General features: G+C 38.6%; 4 protein-coding genes across 8 annotated transcripts; 1 reads left to right on the top strand and 3 right to left on the bottom strand.

Moving 5' to 3' along the window:
* Positions 1 to 90: 90 nt before the first annotated feature.
* Positions 91 to 4,810, bottom strand: LOC104768947 (uncharacterized). 2 transcript variants are annotated; one of them, XM_087505485.1, is made up of 13 exons: positions 4,006 to 4,810; positions 3,438 to 3,884; positions 3,186 to 3,320; positions 2,950 to 3,094; positions 2,510 to 2,809; positions 2,079 to 2,319; positions 1,822 to 1,988; positions 1,633 to 1,743; positions 1,470 to 1,521; positions 1,285 to 1,394; positions 1,072 to 1,200; positions 905 to 994; positions 91 to 783 (listed from the first exon to the last, which is right to left on the bottom strand). In XM_087505485.1, the coding sequence occupies exons 2-13, from the start codon at positions 3,866 to 3,868 to the stop codon at positions 247 to 249; spliced, it is 2,448 nt and encodes an 815-aa protein (XP_087361611.1). In that variant the 5' UTR covers positions 3,869 to 3,884; positions 4,006 to 4,810; the 3' UTR covers positions 91 to 246. The 2 variants fall into 2 exon arrangements, with proteins under 2 accessions (XP_087361611.1, XP_010491354.1); XM_010493052.3 differs by having other exon boundaries at positions 3,438 to 4,801.
* An 833-nt stretch (positions 4,811 to 5,643) lies between these two features.
* On the top strand, positions 5,644 to 9,624 carry LOC104768944 (respiratory burst oxidase homolog protein A-like). Its single transcript, XM_010493043.2, has 12 exons — positions 5,644 to 6,266; positions 6,357 to 6,513; positions 6,604 to 6,652; positions 6,741 to 6,854; positions 6,979 to 7,407; positions 7,490 to 7,873; positions 7,962 to 8,057; positions 8,148 to 8,263; positions 8,350 to 8,452; positions 8,531 to 8,604; positions 8,726 to 9,264; positions 9,352 to 9,624. Exons 1-12 carry the CDS (start codon positions 5,762 to 5,764, stop codon positions 9,459 to 9,461), a joined length of 2,676 nt encoding a protein of 891 aa, XP_010491345.2. The 5' UTR covers positions 5,644 to 5,761; the 3' UTR covers positions 9,462 to 9,624.
* Positions 8,632 to 13,336, bottom strand: LOC104768945 (uncharacterized). 4 transcript variants are annotated; one of them, XR_015593180.1, is made up of 14 exons: positions 13,144 to 13,275; positions 12,759 to 12,869; positions 12,545 to 12,671; positions 12,331 to 12,464; positions 12,109 to 12,253; positions 11,744 to 11,922; positions 11,345 to 11,585; positions 11,149 to 11,247; positions 10,892 to 11,037; positions 10,622 to 10,729; positions 10,394 to 10,482; positions 9,783 to 10,305; positions 9,648 to 9,690; positions 8,632 to 9,237 (listed from the first exon to the last, which is right to left on the bottom strand). XR_015593180.1 is itself a non-coding variant. In XM_010493048.2 (13 exons), exons 1-12 carry the CDS (start codon positions 13,210 to 13,212, stop codon positions 9,798 to 9,800), a joined length of 1,953 nt encoding a protein of 650 aa, XP_010491350.1. In that variant the 5' UTR covers positions 13,213 to 13,336; the 3' UTR covers positions 9,473 to 9,690; positions 9,783 to 9,797. The 4 variants fall into 4 exon arrangements, 3 of the variants coding, with proteins under 3 accessions (XP_010491350.1, XP_010491349.1, XP_010491346.2); XM_010493048.2 differs by lacking the exon at positions 8,632 to 9,237 and having other exon boundaries at positions 9,473 to 9,690; positions 12,545 to 12,668; positions 13,144 to 13,336; XM_010493047.2 differs by lacking the exon at positions 8,632 to 9,237 and having other exon boundaries at positions 9,473 to 9,690.
* A 132-nt stretch (positions 13,337 to 13,468) lies between these two features.
* On the bottom strand, positions 13,469 to 14,498 carry LOC104768946 (inositol polyphosphate multikinase alpha). Its single transcript, XM_010493050.3, has one exon. The coding sequence runs from the start codon at positions 14,496 to 14,498 to the stop codon at positions 13,638 to 13,640; it is 861 nt and encodes a 286-aa protein (XP_010491352.1). The 3' UTR covers positions 13,469 to 13,637.
* Positions 14,499 to 14,685: the final 187 nt, after the last annotated feature.

Here is a 14,685-nt window from a genome sequence, read left to right as displayed (position 1 = left end):
TAGAAATTAAAAAAATTTCTAACCACTCAATTATCTTTATTTTTCAGCTAAATATATATATAACCTTAACCATTCCGCTGTAGATTAATAAGTCAGAAATAATTCATTTATTTTACTATATTAAGAAAGTAATTTTAGAGTATTATTTTCCCCAAATTTTAATTTTGTTACAAACAACAATAGTTACATACAGTAATACAGACACAAAGGTAAATTCGTCATTTTCTCAAACGACATAAGTAGTTGTCAGGAGCTGAGGGAGGATGACTCAACCTGGCTCCACAACGCCTCAGCATAAGCCTTCTCCTCTTCTCCAACGAACTCTACTCTTTCTCCAACTTCAGTTTCAGCTTCTTCTTCCTCTTCTTCTTCTTCTTCCACTTCCTCCTCAACTTCAGTTTCTCCACACAAACTTCTAGAGCTTTCCCTAAACTCAGCAAAAGCTTCCTTCATTGCCAAACCTGTAGCCGGTTTATCACTCCATCCATATTTTGGAGCCGGTACAACAAACGGCAGCACAATATCGTTGATCTTAGACCCGTCGCATGAGTCAATATCTTCATGAGGTTGAGGGAAAACGAATACAATCCCGAGGTCGTAGTTGCATACACGAAGTTTACTGACCGGTTTGATGGCATTGTGGGACTGGTCCTGGTTGTTTCTGGAGGATTTGGAAATGGTCTGTCCCCATGCAGCTGCACTGAAATTATGTGAGCCGCAGTAAACCCAACCAAACGAAGAAGACCGTGAGCCTCTTGTGGAGGTGAAAAGTCTCCTAGCCACCTGATCATAGCTTATAAATACATTATTATACTACGTACTAGTGCAAGAGTTGGGTTTTCGACTTTTTTGTGAACTAGTAAATTCTTTTATTGTCGCACACAGAATTCTCCTTTGTTCTTACCTTGATATGCATCGGGTGTCCAACTCTATCTTGAGGATTAGGAACTGCATCGTGAAGCACATTGTTATGTCTCAACTTTTGCCACGTTTTCTGCACAGGATAGTAAAAAAACCCAAAGTTTTTGAGATTTGTATTTCTAGACAAAAGGCTTTGGGTGAGTAAAATACCTCGGAGAAGCAAAGCAGACATTTTGAAGACAAGACACCACGATGGCCATTCTTGACTCTTTCAATGGTAGGGAAGATGATTTTAATGGAAGGAGCTTCCCGTTCTTCCTTATTACTCCAGCAACCCCACTGATCCAGAACATTGGACAAAACGTTTTCATGTACAAAACTTGTGGTGAAAGCTTTTAATGGTGCTTCTAAACAAAACAATACCTCTGGATCAGACTCTTGGGAGTCAAAATTCTGTAACGCTTTTTTACCCGCAGCTGATGAAAAATCAGCTTGAAATCCTGCAGTTGCTGAGCCTCCAATGGAGGATGCACCTATAAGGAAAATATATGTAAACTTAATACCTCATTAAGGTGTTTGTTTACCATTATCATAGAAAATGCACTTACTGTATACGAAATCAGATTCCTGAGATTCAGGCCACTTGTAACGGCCTAACACCTTTCGAGGAATCCAATACAGAAGATCACACAGTCAGAGACTGATACACACTCGTTAAAACTCAAAGGATTCAAAGCAGGATTCTTTTGTTTTGTTCCTAATCAAACTTACCTCTTGTAGCCTCCAAATGCCAGTACACCTCTGAATTGAAGCGATCAACGAGCACAATGCAACAACGTGATTAGGTTGAACCAACTTTGACACATCTGAAATGGTCACTCCCTGCAAAAGCCAAGAGAGATCTTTAGATGTATCCATAGTCTTTTTATGCAAAGTATCTAATAAGCATATGACGAGTACCTGTAATACATGTAGCATTAGTTGCACCTTCTGGTTGCTCCTACAAGAAGCAGCTCCAAGGACTTCATCCCGATACACATACCCCACAAATTTAAAGAAGCCAATATCCCACAAAGGAGAAACCCATTTTGCGATATTCCGTGGCAAAAAGCCTAGTTGGACAAAATCTGTCAAAAGGAAATTTGTACGAGTCACAGAATGAAAATTCATGTCAAGCACGTACAACCATCTGTCATACTTGAAATGAAACTACTTACCGTCTCTTGAATCATCATCAGGGTTAGAAACAAGGACGCTCACAGCATTCGCGTCAGCAGGAACATTCGTATTTCTTCTCAAAACAAGTTCCAACATTCCGAAAGAAGTTTCCCGGGTTCTGGAGATATATGACGCCAGTCGTTTCAGTTGTGCTCCTGTGGAATCATTGGCAGAGCGGAAAAGGTAACTGAGACCTACGACAGATGCTTCAACAGATCCCACAAATTCTTCACTGTAAATCTGTGAAACAAGAATCATACGATTAGTCAAGACAGAGATGCATTGACCAAACTTTCTAATATACAGGACGCAATCAAACTTTCAATATTATTTAAGAAAAACAACTAAGTGAACAAGATAAGTTCACGATATTGACACTTGATACTAATAAGACAAACATGCATATAAGATGGAAGATGAAGCTACTCACAGTATTTGAGCAAACAGATTCTGTAAGATAAGATGGCTTATAAGAATGAATTCCAGGCACTGAAGCCACAAGGTGACCTGCTGAGTTTTCAAAGTTGTACTTCGTGAACTCGAGAATCCAATGGGCTTGACTTGGAACATCAATCAAAAGTGATGCAGCAAATCCAGCCAGCTGAGCACTAAAATCTGACCTAAAACCAATATTGGTTTTTCTTCGACAAGGTCCGAAAAGGGATAAAATATCAGGTTCAGCTCTTCGTGGAAAATCTTGCCACCAAACTGTGTTGGTCACGTCATCCCACTGGAATAATAAATCTCCATTAAAAAATGAAATATGATTCACTTCCCAATATAGCTGAAACCTCATAATAGCCAATATGATGCCTGAGACTCGTCTTGTGATTCACTTACATTACTATAAACTAAGGCCTACACTCTTACCTGTCTTGCTACCAAGTTTGCAGATGTAATAATTACACGGATGCTATCTTCTCTTTGCAAAATAAATAGCTTGGGGTGATGACAAGCAATGCCACGGTTCTTGCGGTCTTTCCCAAATGCAATTTCCTCAGGAAATGGTGGAAACCTAAGACAAGAGGAAAACTCTTCAGAAAAGAAAATATATATACAACCATGAGTCATTCCTTTTCTCAGAAATATGATCAGGTATTACGTACACCATAGTTACATTTGGGTAGTTTGGCAAAGGAGCAGCAGTTCTTGCATCAGAGTTTGAACTCCAACATCTCTCAGCGTTGTGACATGCAATAGTCACCGGCAAGTGGCTAGGTATCTCACAACAGGAAAGAAACCTGCAATAACAACTTCATCAGACTCTTGAACAAGCATGGGGAACAAATGGAGGTATACATTTTTTTTTTCTGTTTAGACTACTCGAGAAAATATAAAAAATACTCTTTTCGACATACCATAAGACATCACTTGTAAATGTTGCAATAAAGATTTGTGAAATGGTTTCCACAGGGTGAAGAAGTTCAGGCAAGGACACCACCCGTTGACAACCAGTTGAGCTTTGTTCAATATATTGAAGACGGTTTAGATAAAAGTTCTTCCCAGGTGCTTGTAGAGAACTTTGATAACTTTTCTCCTTCCCCGTGCAACTAATCTCGGGAGCGTTTTCTTTATCTCCATCAAACGGAAGACTAGTCTTAGTCTTGTCACTGACCAAAATACAATCAGCACCATAACTTTCTACTTCGCTTATCAAGTTTGACACACCAAGTCTTCTACCTAGATGTGATTGCGGGCTTGGCAGTCCATCCCTCACCCTTAAACCGGACAAACCATGATCCATCTCATGATTAGTCTCGGCACTCTTGACTTCTCTATTATCGGCCATAACATCTACCTTTGACCTTAACATTTTGGATGCACAACATGATAAGCATTCCTTTACAGAATCTGATATAAGGCAAGATACAGGATCATCACTTCTTAATATATGTCTACAATAGCTTACAAGAGAATTCAACCTACCAACAACGCTAACAGCAGATTTAGGTGGACAAAACTGAGAATTAATCTCGTTTTCTATCGGCGCAAAAACCCTTTTGCTTCTCTTCCCACTAGAAAACGTTCCTCGAGAATGTCCTGAAGAAACCGACACTCCAATCATTGCAAATCTATCTTCAACAATCAAAGTATCCCTTCCTTCAAACTCAATCCCCTGAACCACAAACCCAACTCGACAATGCTTATTGCACAAACCTTCTTTACCACAAACAAACAATACCTCATCACCAACACAAATCTCTTCAACTTTAGCTTTCCTAATCCTAACACGATTAACATACACACCATTCAAAGAAGCCCTAAACTTCAAACTCCCTAAATCCTCAGCACAAACTAATCTTCTCCTAAACTCTTCAATAACTTGACTAAAACCAACCGAAGGCAAGAGAATCACGCCGTCAAAAATGTAAAGTTTGCGACTTTGGCTATCGAATAGAATCTGACAGTGCTTTCTACTAATACCGCCGTTATCAATGACGAAATCGGGAAACCCATCATCACCACTACTACTACTCCGACCAATTGTGTACGGCCGATCTGATTCAATGTGAACTAACTCTACGGGTAAACCAGAAGACCCAGAAACCAAAGGTGTACCAATACTATGAATACGAATCAAAACTTTCTCACAGTGTCGCCGTTTCATATCTCTCATCAAAATCAAAAACAAAAGCAAAATCAAAATCAAAAACTGAAGAGAAAGCAAAACCCTTTCCCCCAAACTGATTTTGGCTTTCCCTCCCAAATCGATGTACTTTTGGGGACTGTCTCGCTCTCTGTTTGGACAACAGAATAAACTTATCCTTCGCCTGGATAGTGTTATTTTCCCGCTTTAACACAGCTGTTAATTAAATTCTTTTACAGTAGCTTCAAAATATATGGTTAAATTATTGTTGTAAATCTTTTTTATTTTCAAAGTCAAATTAATATTATTTTAAATAAATTTTCAAGTCAAAATTGAATACCAATTATTTTAAGAAATGTAATTACATGATAATTTTCTTAGTAATATATTCATTTAAAACAAAACAAAAAAAAAGTCAAAATCAACAATCTAGAGAAAACTATTCAATACCATATTTGCAACAAGTGGTAGGTGAATTAAAAAAAATGTTATGTTTATCAAATAGTGGATTGAATAAACAATGTAAATGTTCGATTAGTTAATTCATATAGATTTTGATGATTGATTTAGATGTAACGTGATCATATTAATATGACGATAAAGCTTATAAAAAAATTGTTTTTCAAAAAAAAAAAGCTTATAAAAAAATTCGGAATATCCTGACTAAAACTTAAAAGGTCTTAACTATTGGACGTGGCACGGTAATGCGCGGGAGTTTTGACCATGAAGAAACAAAGTACATACTAACAACTCTGAAGAAACTTTCTAAACCAACCCCAACAGAAGAAGAAGAAGAAGAACATTAAACAAATGAAAAGTCTCCTTTCATGCTACTTTGAAACTTTCTATGTTCGTAAAAATTCATTGGCTGAGATAATATATTTTCAATTGTTTAGACATAACCTCAAAAACAATAATTTAATCTCATAGTGTTTGGTTAGTGTATGCTTTTGGTATTCCGGTGGTAATTTTATATCATTTACACAGTTCGTCTCTCTGTTTTTTTTCAACATTTTCATATTTCTTCTCTCTCGTTTCATCTTCAGATGCACGAAAACATTTCTGAAGAAAAGATTTGAGGAGTCGAAGTGAAAAATGCAAAAGTTAGACTTCGAAAACACGAGACATTACTACTATCCAAGCGGCACAGAGACGCCGTACGGAGGACCGTCGTCGTCGGAGAAGACGAGGAGTTATTACGAGGAAGATCAACCTTACGTGGAGATCACGCTTGATATCCATGACGACTCCGTCTCCGTGTACGGTTTAAAGTCACCGGACCATAGAGTCGCTGGATCGGATCAATCGCTTCTTAGACCAGGTCGTTCATCGAGGAGTAACTCGGTGTTGAAACGCATAGCTTCTTCCGTTTCTAGCGAGTTGAAACGAGTTGCTTCTTCCGTTTCTAGAAAACCACCGCGGCCGCAGAAGGCTAAGCTACGCCGTTCGAAGTCTAGAGCGGAGTTAGCACTCAAAGGTCTCAAATTCATCACCAAGACTGATGGCGTCACTGGTTGGTTTGAAGTTGAGAAACAGTTCAATGAGATTACAAAGACTAGCAGCGGTTTATTACACCGTTCCAAATTCGGGGAATGTATAGGTTAGCACTTAGCAGAGAAGCAGAGTTTTTAGTATTTCTCTGTTTTGAAAAGTTTCAATGATTTTTTAACATAAAATTTTGCTGCTGTAGGGATGAAGTCGACTGAGTTTGCGTTGGCATTGTTCGATGCTTTAGCGAGGAGGGAAAACGTAAGTGGAGATTCAATAAACATGAATGAGCTTAAAGAGTTCTGGAAGCAGATCACTGATCAAGATTTTGATTCGAGGCTACGAACTTTCTTCGACATGTAATGTTTTCTTGAAACCATTTTGTTTCGTTTTCTTTATGTATCCATTGGAACTTCCTGTTTCATATTGGAGTGTGGTGTGGACTTCAGGGTCGATAAGGATTCGGATGGACGTTTGAATGAAGCCGAAGTAAGAGAGGTAGAATCTTGATTTGTTTTAGTGATTGGTTTTAGAAATCTTGAATCAGTTTGTGATCTTCATTAGGTGATTTCATCTTCTTGTACAGATTATAGCTTTAAGTGCTTCTGCAAACGAGCTGGATAATATTCGGAAACAAGCTGATGAATATGCTGCTTTGATTATGGAAGAGCTAGATCCCTTTCATTATGGGTACATCATGGTATGTGAAGTTTTTTGAATGAGGTTTGTTTTGTTCATTGATCTTTTTTGTTAGCTAGAGAAAAGGTTTTGGTTTGTGAGTGTTTTTTGATGTGTTTGGAGGCACTTGCTACAATGCCAAACAGATAGAGAATCTCGAGATCCTTCTACTGCAAGCCCCAATCGAGGATGTGAGAGATGGGGAGAGTAAGAAGCTGAGCAAGTTGCTAAGTCATAATCTCAAGGTTCCGCAGAGTAGGAATCTCGTGGTGCGTTTTTACAGATGGATGAAGTATTTTGTGTTTGATAATTGGAAGAGAGTGTGGGTGATAGCTTTATGGATAGGTGCTATGGCCGGTCTGTTCACCTGGAAGTTCATGCAGTATCGAAAAAGATCAGATGCTTACCAAGTTATGGGAGTGTGTGTTTGTGTAGCTAAAGGAGCTGCAGAGACGCTTAAACTAAACATGGCTATGATTTTGTTACCAGTTTGTAGGAACACCATCACTTGGCTCCGGACAAAAACCAAGTTAGGTGTTATTGTTCCTTTCGATGACAGCCTCAATTTTCACAAGGTAATGTTTTTAGCTTGCTGGAGAGTATAAATTCAAAAAAGAGGTTTCAGATAGTAATGCTTATGATCGAAATCTTACACAGGTCATAGCAATAGGAATTGCAGTTGGAGTTGGAATCCATGCTACATCTCACTTAGCCTGTGATTTCCCACGGCTGATAGCTGCAGATGAAGACGAGTATAAGCCAATGGAGCAGTATTTTGGGCCACAGACAAAGAGATATATGGACTTTGTGCAATCGGTAGAAGGAGTTACAGGGATTGCAATGGTTATACTAATGACCATAGCCTTCACTTTGGCTACAACATGGTTCAGACGTAATAAGCTCAAGCTTCCTGGACCACTGAAGAAAATAACAGGCTTCAATGCCTTCTGGTACTCTCACCACTTGTTTGTTATTGTCTACTCACTTCTTATCGTTCATGGATACTATGTCTACCTCATCAAGCGATGGTACAAGAAAACGGTTAGTAACTCATCAATACAAAGTTGTAACAGTACTAACAGATGCAATATATACGGACTCTAATTTTGGTTTTCATGTGATTTAATAGACATGGATGTATTTGATGGTACCGGTGGTTCTTTACTTGTTTGAAAGGCTGATTCGTGCATTCAGGTCAAGCGTCGAGGCTGTTTCAGTACTAAAGGTAAAATCTATAAATATTTCTATATTGAAATATCCAAGAAAACAAAGACTTGGTATATTCATCTCTATCATTACCTTACATCTTCAACAGGTTTCTGTGTTACCAGGGAATGTTTTGTCGCTTCACTTGTCAAGGCCAAACAACTTCAGATACAAGAGTGGACAATATATGTATCTCAACTGCTCTGCAGTTTCTACATTAGAATGGTAATAAGGAAAACTCTCATACTATCTGAGACATTTATATGGAAAATTGGAAATTAGACTGAACATTTTTGTCTACATATAAACAGGCATCCATTCTCAATTACCTCTGCCCCGGGAGATGACTACCTCAGTGTCCACATTAGAGTTCTAGGAGACTGGACTCGGCAGTTAAGATCATTATTCTCTGAGGTATTTCCCCTATACATGAACACAAGAGATTATTTGTGTCCAAGTATGTAATTTTCTTCGTATTTATCTGAACCTCAGCTGTGTAAGCCACACCTTCTTGGTGAAAGCAGATTGAACATAGCCTCCCCAAGGCACCGGGATAACATATCTAAGTAAGTTTTGTCAATAATCATCAGTTATTTTCTAGAATCATTGAAGCATAAATAGGGGCTTATATATACATAAGCAGTCTATAACATTGTCAAATTTATCTTTGAAACGTTGATCCCTTAGCTATCCAAGAATCCTAATCGACGGTCCATATGGAGCACCAGCACAAGACTACAAGAAGTTTGATGTTGTTCTACTAGTAGGTCTAGGAATCGGAGCTACTCCCATGATTAGCATCGTCAAGGACATAATCAACAATTTAAAAGGGAATGGAGAAGGTAGTAACCGAAGACAGTCACCGATCCACAACATGGTCTCTCCTCCTCTTTCCCCAGCAAGAAAAAGTGAGGCGTTCAGAACCAAGAGAGCTTACTTCTACTGGGTCACAAGAGAGCAAGGATCTTTTGACTGGTTCAAGAACGTGATGGACGAAGTGGCCGAAACAGACCGCAACAACGTTATTGAACTGCATAATTACTGCACCAGTGTCTACGAGGAAGGAGACGCCAGGTCCGCATTGATCACGATGCTCCAGTCGCTGAACCATGCTAAGAATGGAGTAGACGTTGTGTCAGGAACACATGTCATGTCCCATTTCGCTAGGCCAAACTGGAGAAGCGTTTTCAAAAGGATCGCTGTGAAGCATCCCAAGACTAGAGTTGGTGAGTTTCTTGCTTGTTAGTAAAAAAACTACTCATATTTTGATGCATGTGCAAATAATAATGTGAATGGTTTGGTATAATTGGCAGGAGTGTTTTATTGTGGAGCAGCTGGATTAGTGAAAGAGCTACGACACTTGTCATTGGATTTCTCTCATAAGACCTCCACCAAGTTCATTTTCCATAAAGAGAATTTCTAGAACGTATGGAAGATATTGAACGATGCTCTAAGAGTGTAGTAATATAGTTAAAATTGTACATACTGTATGTAATTAATGAGATTTGGTATAGCTTTGGTTTTTGTACAAAAAAAAAGATAGAAAAGAAACTAAACAACAAATATCAGATCATGTTTATCTATCACTACGCAAACTACAGGACATTACCTTTCTTCCAAACTCCAAGTCTCCTCGAGATCCTTTCCATACTCTGTTTCAGCTCAAAAACAAAAATCTCTTACACTTCTTTTTAACTCTCTCACTATCATCAATAAGAAAGGTGTAGAAATAAGAGAGTCTTACCCTGAGAGCTACTGCTCACTTTTGCTTTTTTTTCAGTCTCTGAAAGTTGGGTTTCATGAGCTGGCTTGATGAAACCTGAGTTGTCTGAAAAGGAATCAGAGGCTTCTTCTGAGACATGACACAGACATCTGCTGAGATGGGACTATGTATGACTACACTTGGCGACCCAACTTTTCCTCTCATCTTCCTCGGAGCTTCAAGTCTTTCTAAAATCATGGATGTTTTCATATCAGCCTGTTTGTTGTTACTCTGTAAAGGAGACATAACTTGGGGGTCTATCTTTCGTTTGTGTGTTGTTTGAACCGGAGAAGAGGACTTCATGAAAACCTCCTCAGTGACTACTAGTTGTTCCCATTCTTTAGTAATGGAAGCTGTTGCTTGTTCTTCTTCATCAATTATATGAACTTCCGGAAGGGTTTCTGGATTGACTATGTGTGGAAATTTCTGTTCCGTTGGAATTACAGAATCTGAAAGTACTGGGCTCACTTCACATGTTGCGTCTTTTATGTTCGAATCTAATGAACTTCCAGAAACAAGAAAACAAGCTAAAGATCTGTAACAGATTTGCAGGGATGCTAATGAAGTAGAGAAGATAGGAGGAGAATACTCACCCAAATTGAAGACTTTCCTTCACAATAAGGTTTAGTTTTTGGTGGAAGCCTCTGTTGTGTGTCAAAGGATTGTAGTCTGTAGATTCAATCTGCTTAAATTTCAGAAATGAAAGACAAGTTACAAGTCTATATACTTTTTTTTGGGAAAATACAAGTCTAAATACTGACTGGAATAGAGGTCAAAATACAAGTCTAAATACAATATGAACATATTGAAATAAAATCGACCTGTAACAAAGCGCCTTTGACAGAGATCTCGATTTCTCTAGGAATAGAGGACTCCGCAAACTGACTGGCACTGGAAATAGGCAGGACTTCTTCTGACCCTGCCAATCTCTGTAAACATTTTTCGTCTGTTAAGCTAAGTAACTGCACAAACTCAAGACATAACACAAACTTATCATATCACAGGGAGAATACTATTCAGAAAGGCTAATGTGATTAGAACCAGGATGAGGGTTAGGAGTTATTAAAGGGTCATAGTTGATGAATTTTTACCTTCAGAAGCATTGGACCATTTTCTGACGGTTGAAGAATGTAATAACAATGAAATTCCACGACTGTCATGGTTTCTAGATTACAGTTTGAAGAACAAACCAAGCCTTGGTCCATTGAATATAGTGCACCACATAGTCCCTGAAAAACTGTATTTCTAGATGATTAGGAACAATACGAGGCATTGCGTAGTTATTTATACTGGAGGCACCTGAGCTCGCTACTGCAATGTGGGTATCTTTACGGAAGAATGTGCTTACTCTGAGTGTTCAGATCTGGTTGATCCATTTCTTCAGAAGTAGCTTCTGTTTCATGACAGGTTGAAGGGCTGACAATGTAAGGTGCGCCAAGTAGTAGGCCTACGTCAAAGTAGTATACTTGAATCAAGCTCTCTAATTTGGAGGCAAGAACCGAAGTCAGAAGAAGAGAGTGCAGTAGATAGCTAAAAAGCCTTACCTTCGCTGAGAGAAGTTAGATTAGTCCTCCGTATGACATTGAAATCAACTTGGGAAGAAAATGGATGAAGTTTCTGAAGACTATGGATTGAAGGTAAGAACAGGACAGTTCTGTTGCCAACTTTCACAGAATTTTCAATCACATCAAACTTTCCTATTTCAAGGTTGGTTATGGAGCATTGCAGCTTCTCTATTTTGTTTACCACTGACTCTTGTAATGGGATGCCGTGGCACCTGCATGTCTGTAAACAGCAACAAAGAGGATGAAAAAATGTAGTGGGAAAAGCATTAGCTGAAGTAATTTATAATCGTACTATACGACTTTATCCAACATTGGCATTATCATACTCGTCATATTATTGGGAGATCAAATATTCAAGTTTAGGGTAGAGCTAAGTACTCGACAAGGGATAAATCCGTCGACAATCTGATTCGCAGCTGCAGTGAGATTGCAGAAGATCGAGTTCACCGTACCAAAAAGGTTACTTTTGAAGATAATCTGGGCCTGCAGTGATTCTCCAGTGTCATCTTTTAGCTCCTGAAGCCATCTCTTTTCAAGGCCATGAAGTGATTTTCCATCTGAATGCATACAACGGATCAGTTTCAGAACTATTCTTGTGTTACTTCGTACTAGATTCAAAACCTCTTTACAAATAATAGATTCAAATGAAGAAAGTAGCCTGGATAACTTATTTAACGAACCAGTCATCAAACTCTGAGAAATGTAGTAACTGTATGTAAAGCAGCTAGTTATACGGAACTTACCAGGAATGCAGGTTTGAAATGAACAATTGTCAAGATCTGATAAGCATCTAAGGAATCTATTAATCTTTTCCTGAGTATAGCTTAGATAGCTTGATTGCTTCTCAAACAAAAGAAACTCAACCGACACACATTTATCTGCTGCAGCCTGAAGCAGAAAGAGTCAGCACTGAGAAAACAAGCTAAACTCACTAAAACATACAATAGTTGACACATTTAACTGACCATAAGATTGCTTCTCGCTTCAGAATCCATATCTTCAGGAAAGCAAGAACTCAGTACAATAACTTTCCTCATAATGTCTCTACCTCCCCATGAGTACAAAGCTCGATCACACAGAAGACTTGATAGCTTAAGATCTATAAATAATTCAGTACGATCAACAATCATCAAATTAACTATGAAGAAACAGCTAGAAGAATCAAGGAAAAAGAGAGACCTCCGCAAGACATGGCTCCCGATTCATCGATCTCAGGTACAAACGCATCCAAAGGCAAGCTGTTAACAGCGTGATGAAAGTCTCGAAGACAGAAGTTTCCAGTAGGTGTATAGGCAAATTTCAACTGCTAGATCCTTAAAAAAAAAAAGTGAAAAGCCACACACAACCACCAAAAGCAGAAGGAAACAAACGAATCAATGACGGAGAATATAACCTGATCGTTTCCAGAAATCCGATCTTTCAGAATATAACACAAACCGATCCGATCAGTGAGAGAATCTACCGGAGACGAAATCGCATGTAAATTTCCGAGCTCCAATAACAACTACACACAATTTCCCAGCAACAACAATCAAATCAAATCCGAAGCTTCAGAATCGAGCAGCTAACAATCGAATTCGAGATTCAGAAACGAAGACGAGATTATTCGCAGCAACAATCAAATTCGAGATTCAGGAAGATGAAAATTCGCAGTAACAATCAAATCCGAGAATCAGAGAGACGAAATCCCCAGCAACAATCAGATTCGATCAAGAACAGATTGATTCAGCGATCTACGAATACAAATTTATACTGAGAATGGAAAGAGAGAGAGAGACCTGCTTTAGATCTCCGATCAGAGAAGGAGAGATATTCCGAAGATCCAAGACGAAGCATAGAAGCACCATTCTCAGTCAATCGTCTTCTTCGATGCGCGCGAGACGTGAATTTGAAAAGAGGAAGAGAAGAAGCAGAGCATAAGAGTGAAATTAAAATAGAAGACGATTTCGTTTCAGTCCCTATACTTATAGTAGTATTTGAGATTTCACTGCAAACAAACCCTTCATTATTTACAAAAGTTTACTATTACTTTGAATTTATTACTCTTTTGGCTCTAAAGTTTTTAGATGTGTATATTCTTCACAAATCACAATCAAAGTAAAGTAAAAAAAAAATGGAACCATTTTTATATGCCTAGAATTGGAAAAGCCGTGAGATAAGAGTACGAATGTATTCTCTTTAGATACACAAATGAAGAGTTTATAATTATATCCATAAAACTGGAATCAGGCCAATCGAAAAATAAAAAGACAAAAAAAATATAAAACTTGATCTAAGATTCTGCAGACTCATCTGGGCTCTGAAGAATATCACGAATGAAGTTTATGAAAGAACATAGACCACCTAAGAAGTTATGGTCAATGACACCATTACCATCCATAACATGAGCAAAATCCACCAGCTTCACTTGTGGTCGAGCATCACCATCATTCCCCTTCAAGATTGATTCATTCTCATAGACCATTAGTATCGAACAAGAGTTGAAATGGTAGAGCGTTTGGTTCTCAAACCAAGTCTTGAGCTCCAGCAACTGTGTTAACACCCCGTTCGAACCACCGTAAACACTAGAAACAAAAGCAGAGTCAGGTTTTGAACCCATATCAGAAAGCGAGTTCGATGATACAAACTTCCTTAGAGTCAATCTCGCTCCATCGACTTTGAGCCCACGAAGAAGCTTTCTCTCGGGCTTCCAGAAACTAGATTCTTTGTGATCATACACCTCAAACCCAGAGATCCTGAAACCAGCTGATACAGTTGTGGTACCAGTGTCTTTCTTCAAACATTTTTGAACGTATTCTTCAGATGCTTCAGGGTACCATGTTCTTGAACCCATCTTAACATCCATCACTGATGGTTTTGAGTAATCGGCAAGAAGATTTTCAAGAACAATCATGGTTGCACCATCAGAACCTTCAACTGCTTGAGTACCGTGGTACACAGGGAAAAATCTGCGGATGTGATCTGGAACCTCTGTGTTTGTTGAGAAAGATTCGTAGAACTTAACCTCGTTCTCACCACGAGAATCGCCTTGAAGGGGCTTGAAGAAACGACCCTTGTCATCTACAAGGGGACCGGGTTTCCCATCTTTAGCAATGTGTCCTGCAACTTGATGTTCAGGGACCTTGAGCTGCATCTTGGTTAAGAGTATGATGAACCTGAGAAATTGGGAATTAGATACACAAAAATCACTCATAAAAACCAAAGAACACGAAGCACCAGAGGAGAAACCAAAAAAAATATGAAGATGTTGAAGAGATCTGTGATTCTTTTTTTTTCAATGAGACAATAAATGATCAGAATGATCCCATCACATGCAACAA

This window comes from Camelina sativa, chromosome 20, assembly GCF_030686135.1.
Source record: "Camelina sativa cultivar CO46 ecotype springtype chromosome 20, ASM3068613v1".
NCBI classification, from domain to species: Eukaryota; Viridiplantae; Streptophyta; class Magnoliopsida; order Brassicales; family Brassicaceae; genus Camelina; species Camelina sativa.
Note: the sequence above shows the minus strand (reverse complement) of the source record. Positions and strands in the feature narration are given on the sequence as shown.

Excerpts from the sequence above, each read along its gene's own strand:
- LOC104768944 (XM_010493043.2), top strand. The coding sequence starts at position 5,762 with ATGCAAAAGTTAGACTTCGAAAACACGAGACATTACTACTATCCAAGC. Across the intron at positions 7,874-7,961 it reads AGCGATGGTACAAGAAAACG|ACATGGATGTATTTGATGGT; the intron begins GTTAGTAACTCA and ends GTGATTTAATAG. Across the intron at positions 8,453-8,530 it reads TAAGATCATTATTCTCTGAG|CTGTGTAAGCCACACCTTCT; the intron begins GTATTTCCCCTA and ends TCTGAACCTCAG.
- LOC104768946 (XM_010493050.3), bottom strand. The coding sequence starts at position 14,498 with ATGCAGCTCAAGGTCCCTGAACATCAAGTTGCAGGACACATTGCTAAA.
- LOC104768947 (XM_010493052.3), bottom strand. The coding sequence starts at position 4,696 with ATGAGAGATATGAAACGGCGACACTGTGAGAAAGTTTTGATTCGTATT. Across the intron at positions 3,321-3,437 it reads TTTACAAGTGATGTCTTATG|GTTTCTTTCCTGTTGTGAGA; the intron begins GTATGTCGAAAA and ends TTGTTATTGCAG. Across the intron at positions 2,320-2,509 it reads AATCTGTTTGCTCAAATACT|ATTTACAGTGAAGAATTTGT; the intron begins GTGAGTAGCTTC and ends CTTGTTTCACAG.
- LOC104768945 (XM_010493047.2), bottom strand. The coding sequence starts at position 13,212 with ATGGTGCTTCTATGCTTCGTCTTGGATCTTCGGAATATCTCTCCTTCT. Across the intron at positions 12,465-12,544 it reads GGGAGCCATGTCTTGCGGAG|ATCTTAAGCTATCAAGTCTT; the intron begins GTCTCTCTTTTT and ends AATTATTTATAG. Across the intron at positions 11,248-11,344 it reads TCTAACTTCTCTCAGCGAAG|GCCTACTACTTGGCGCACCT; the intron begins GTAAGGCTTTTT and ends ACTTTGACGTAG.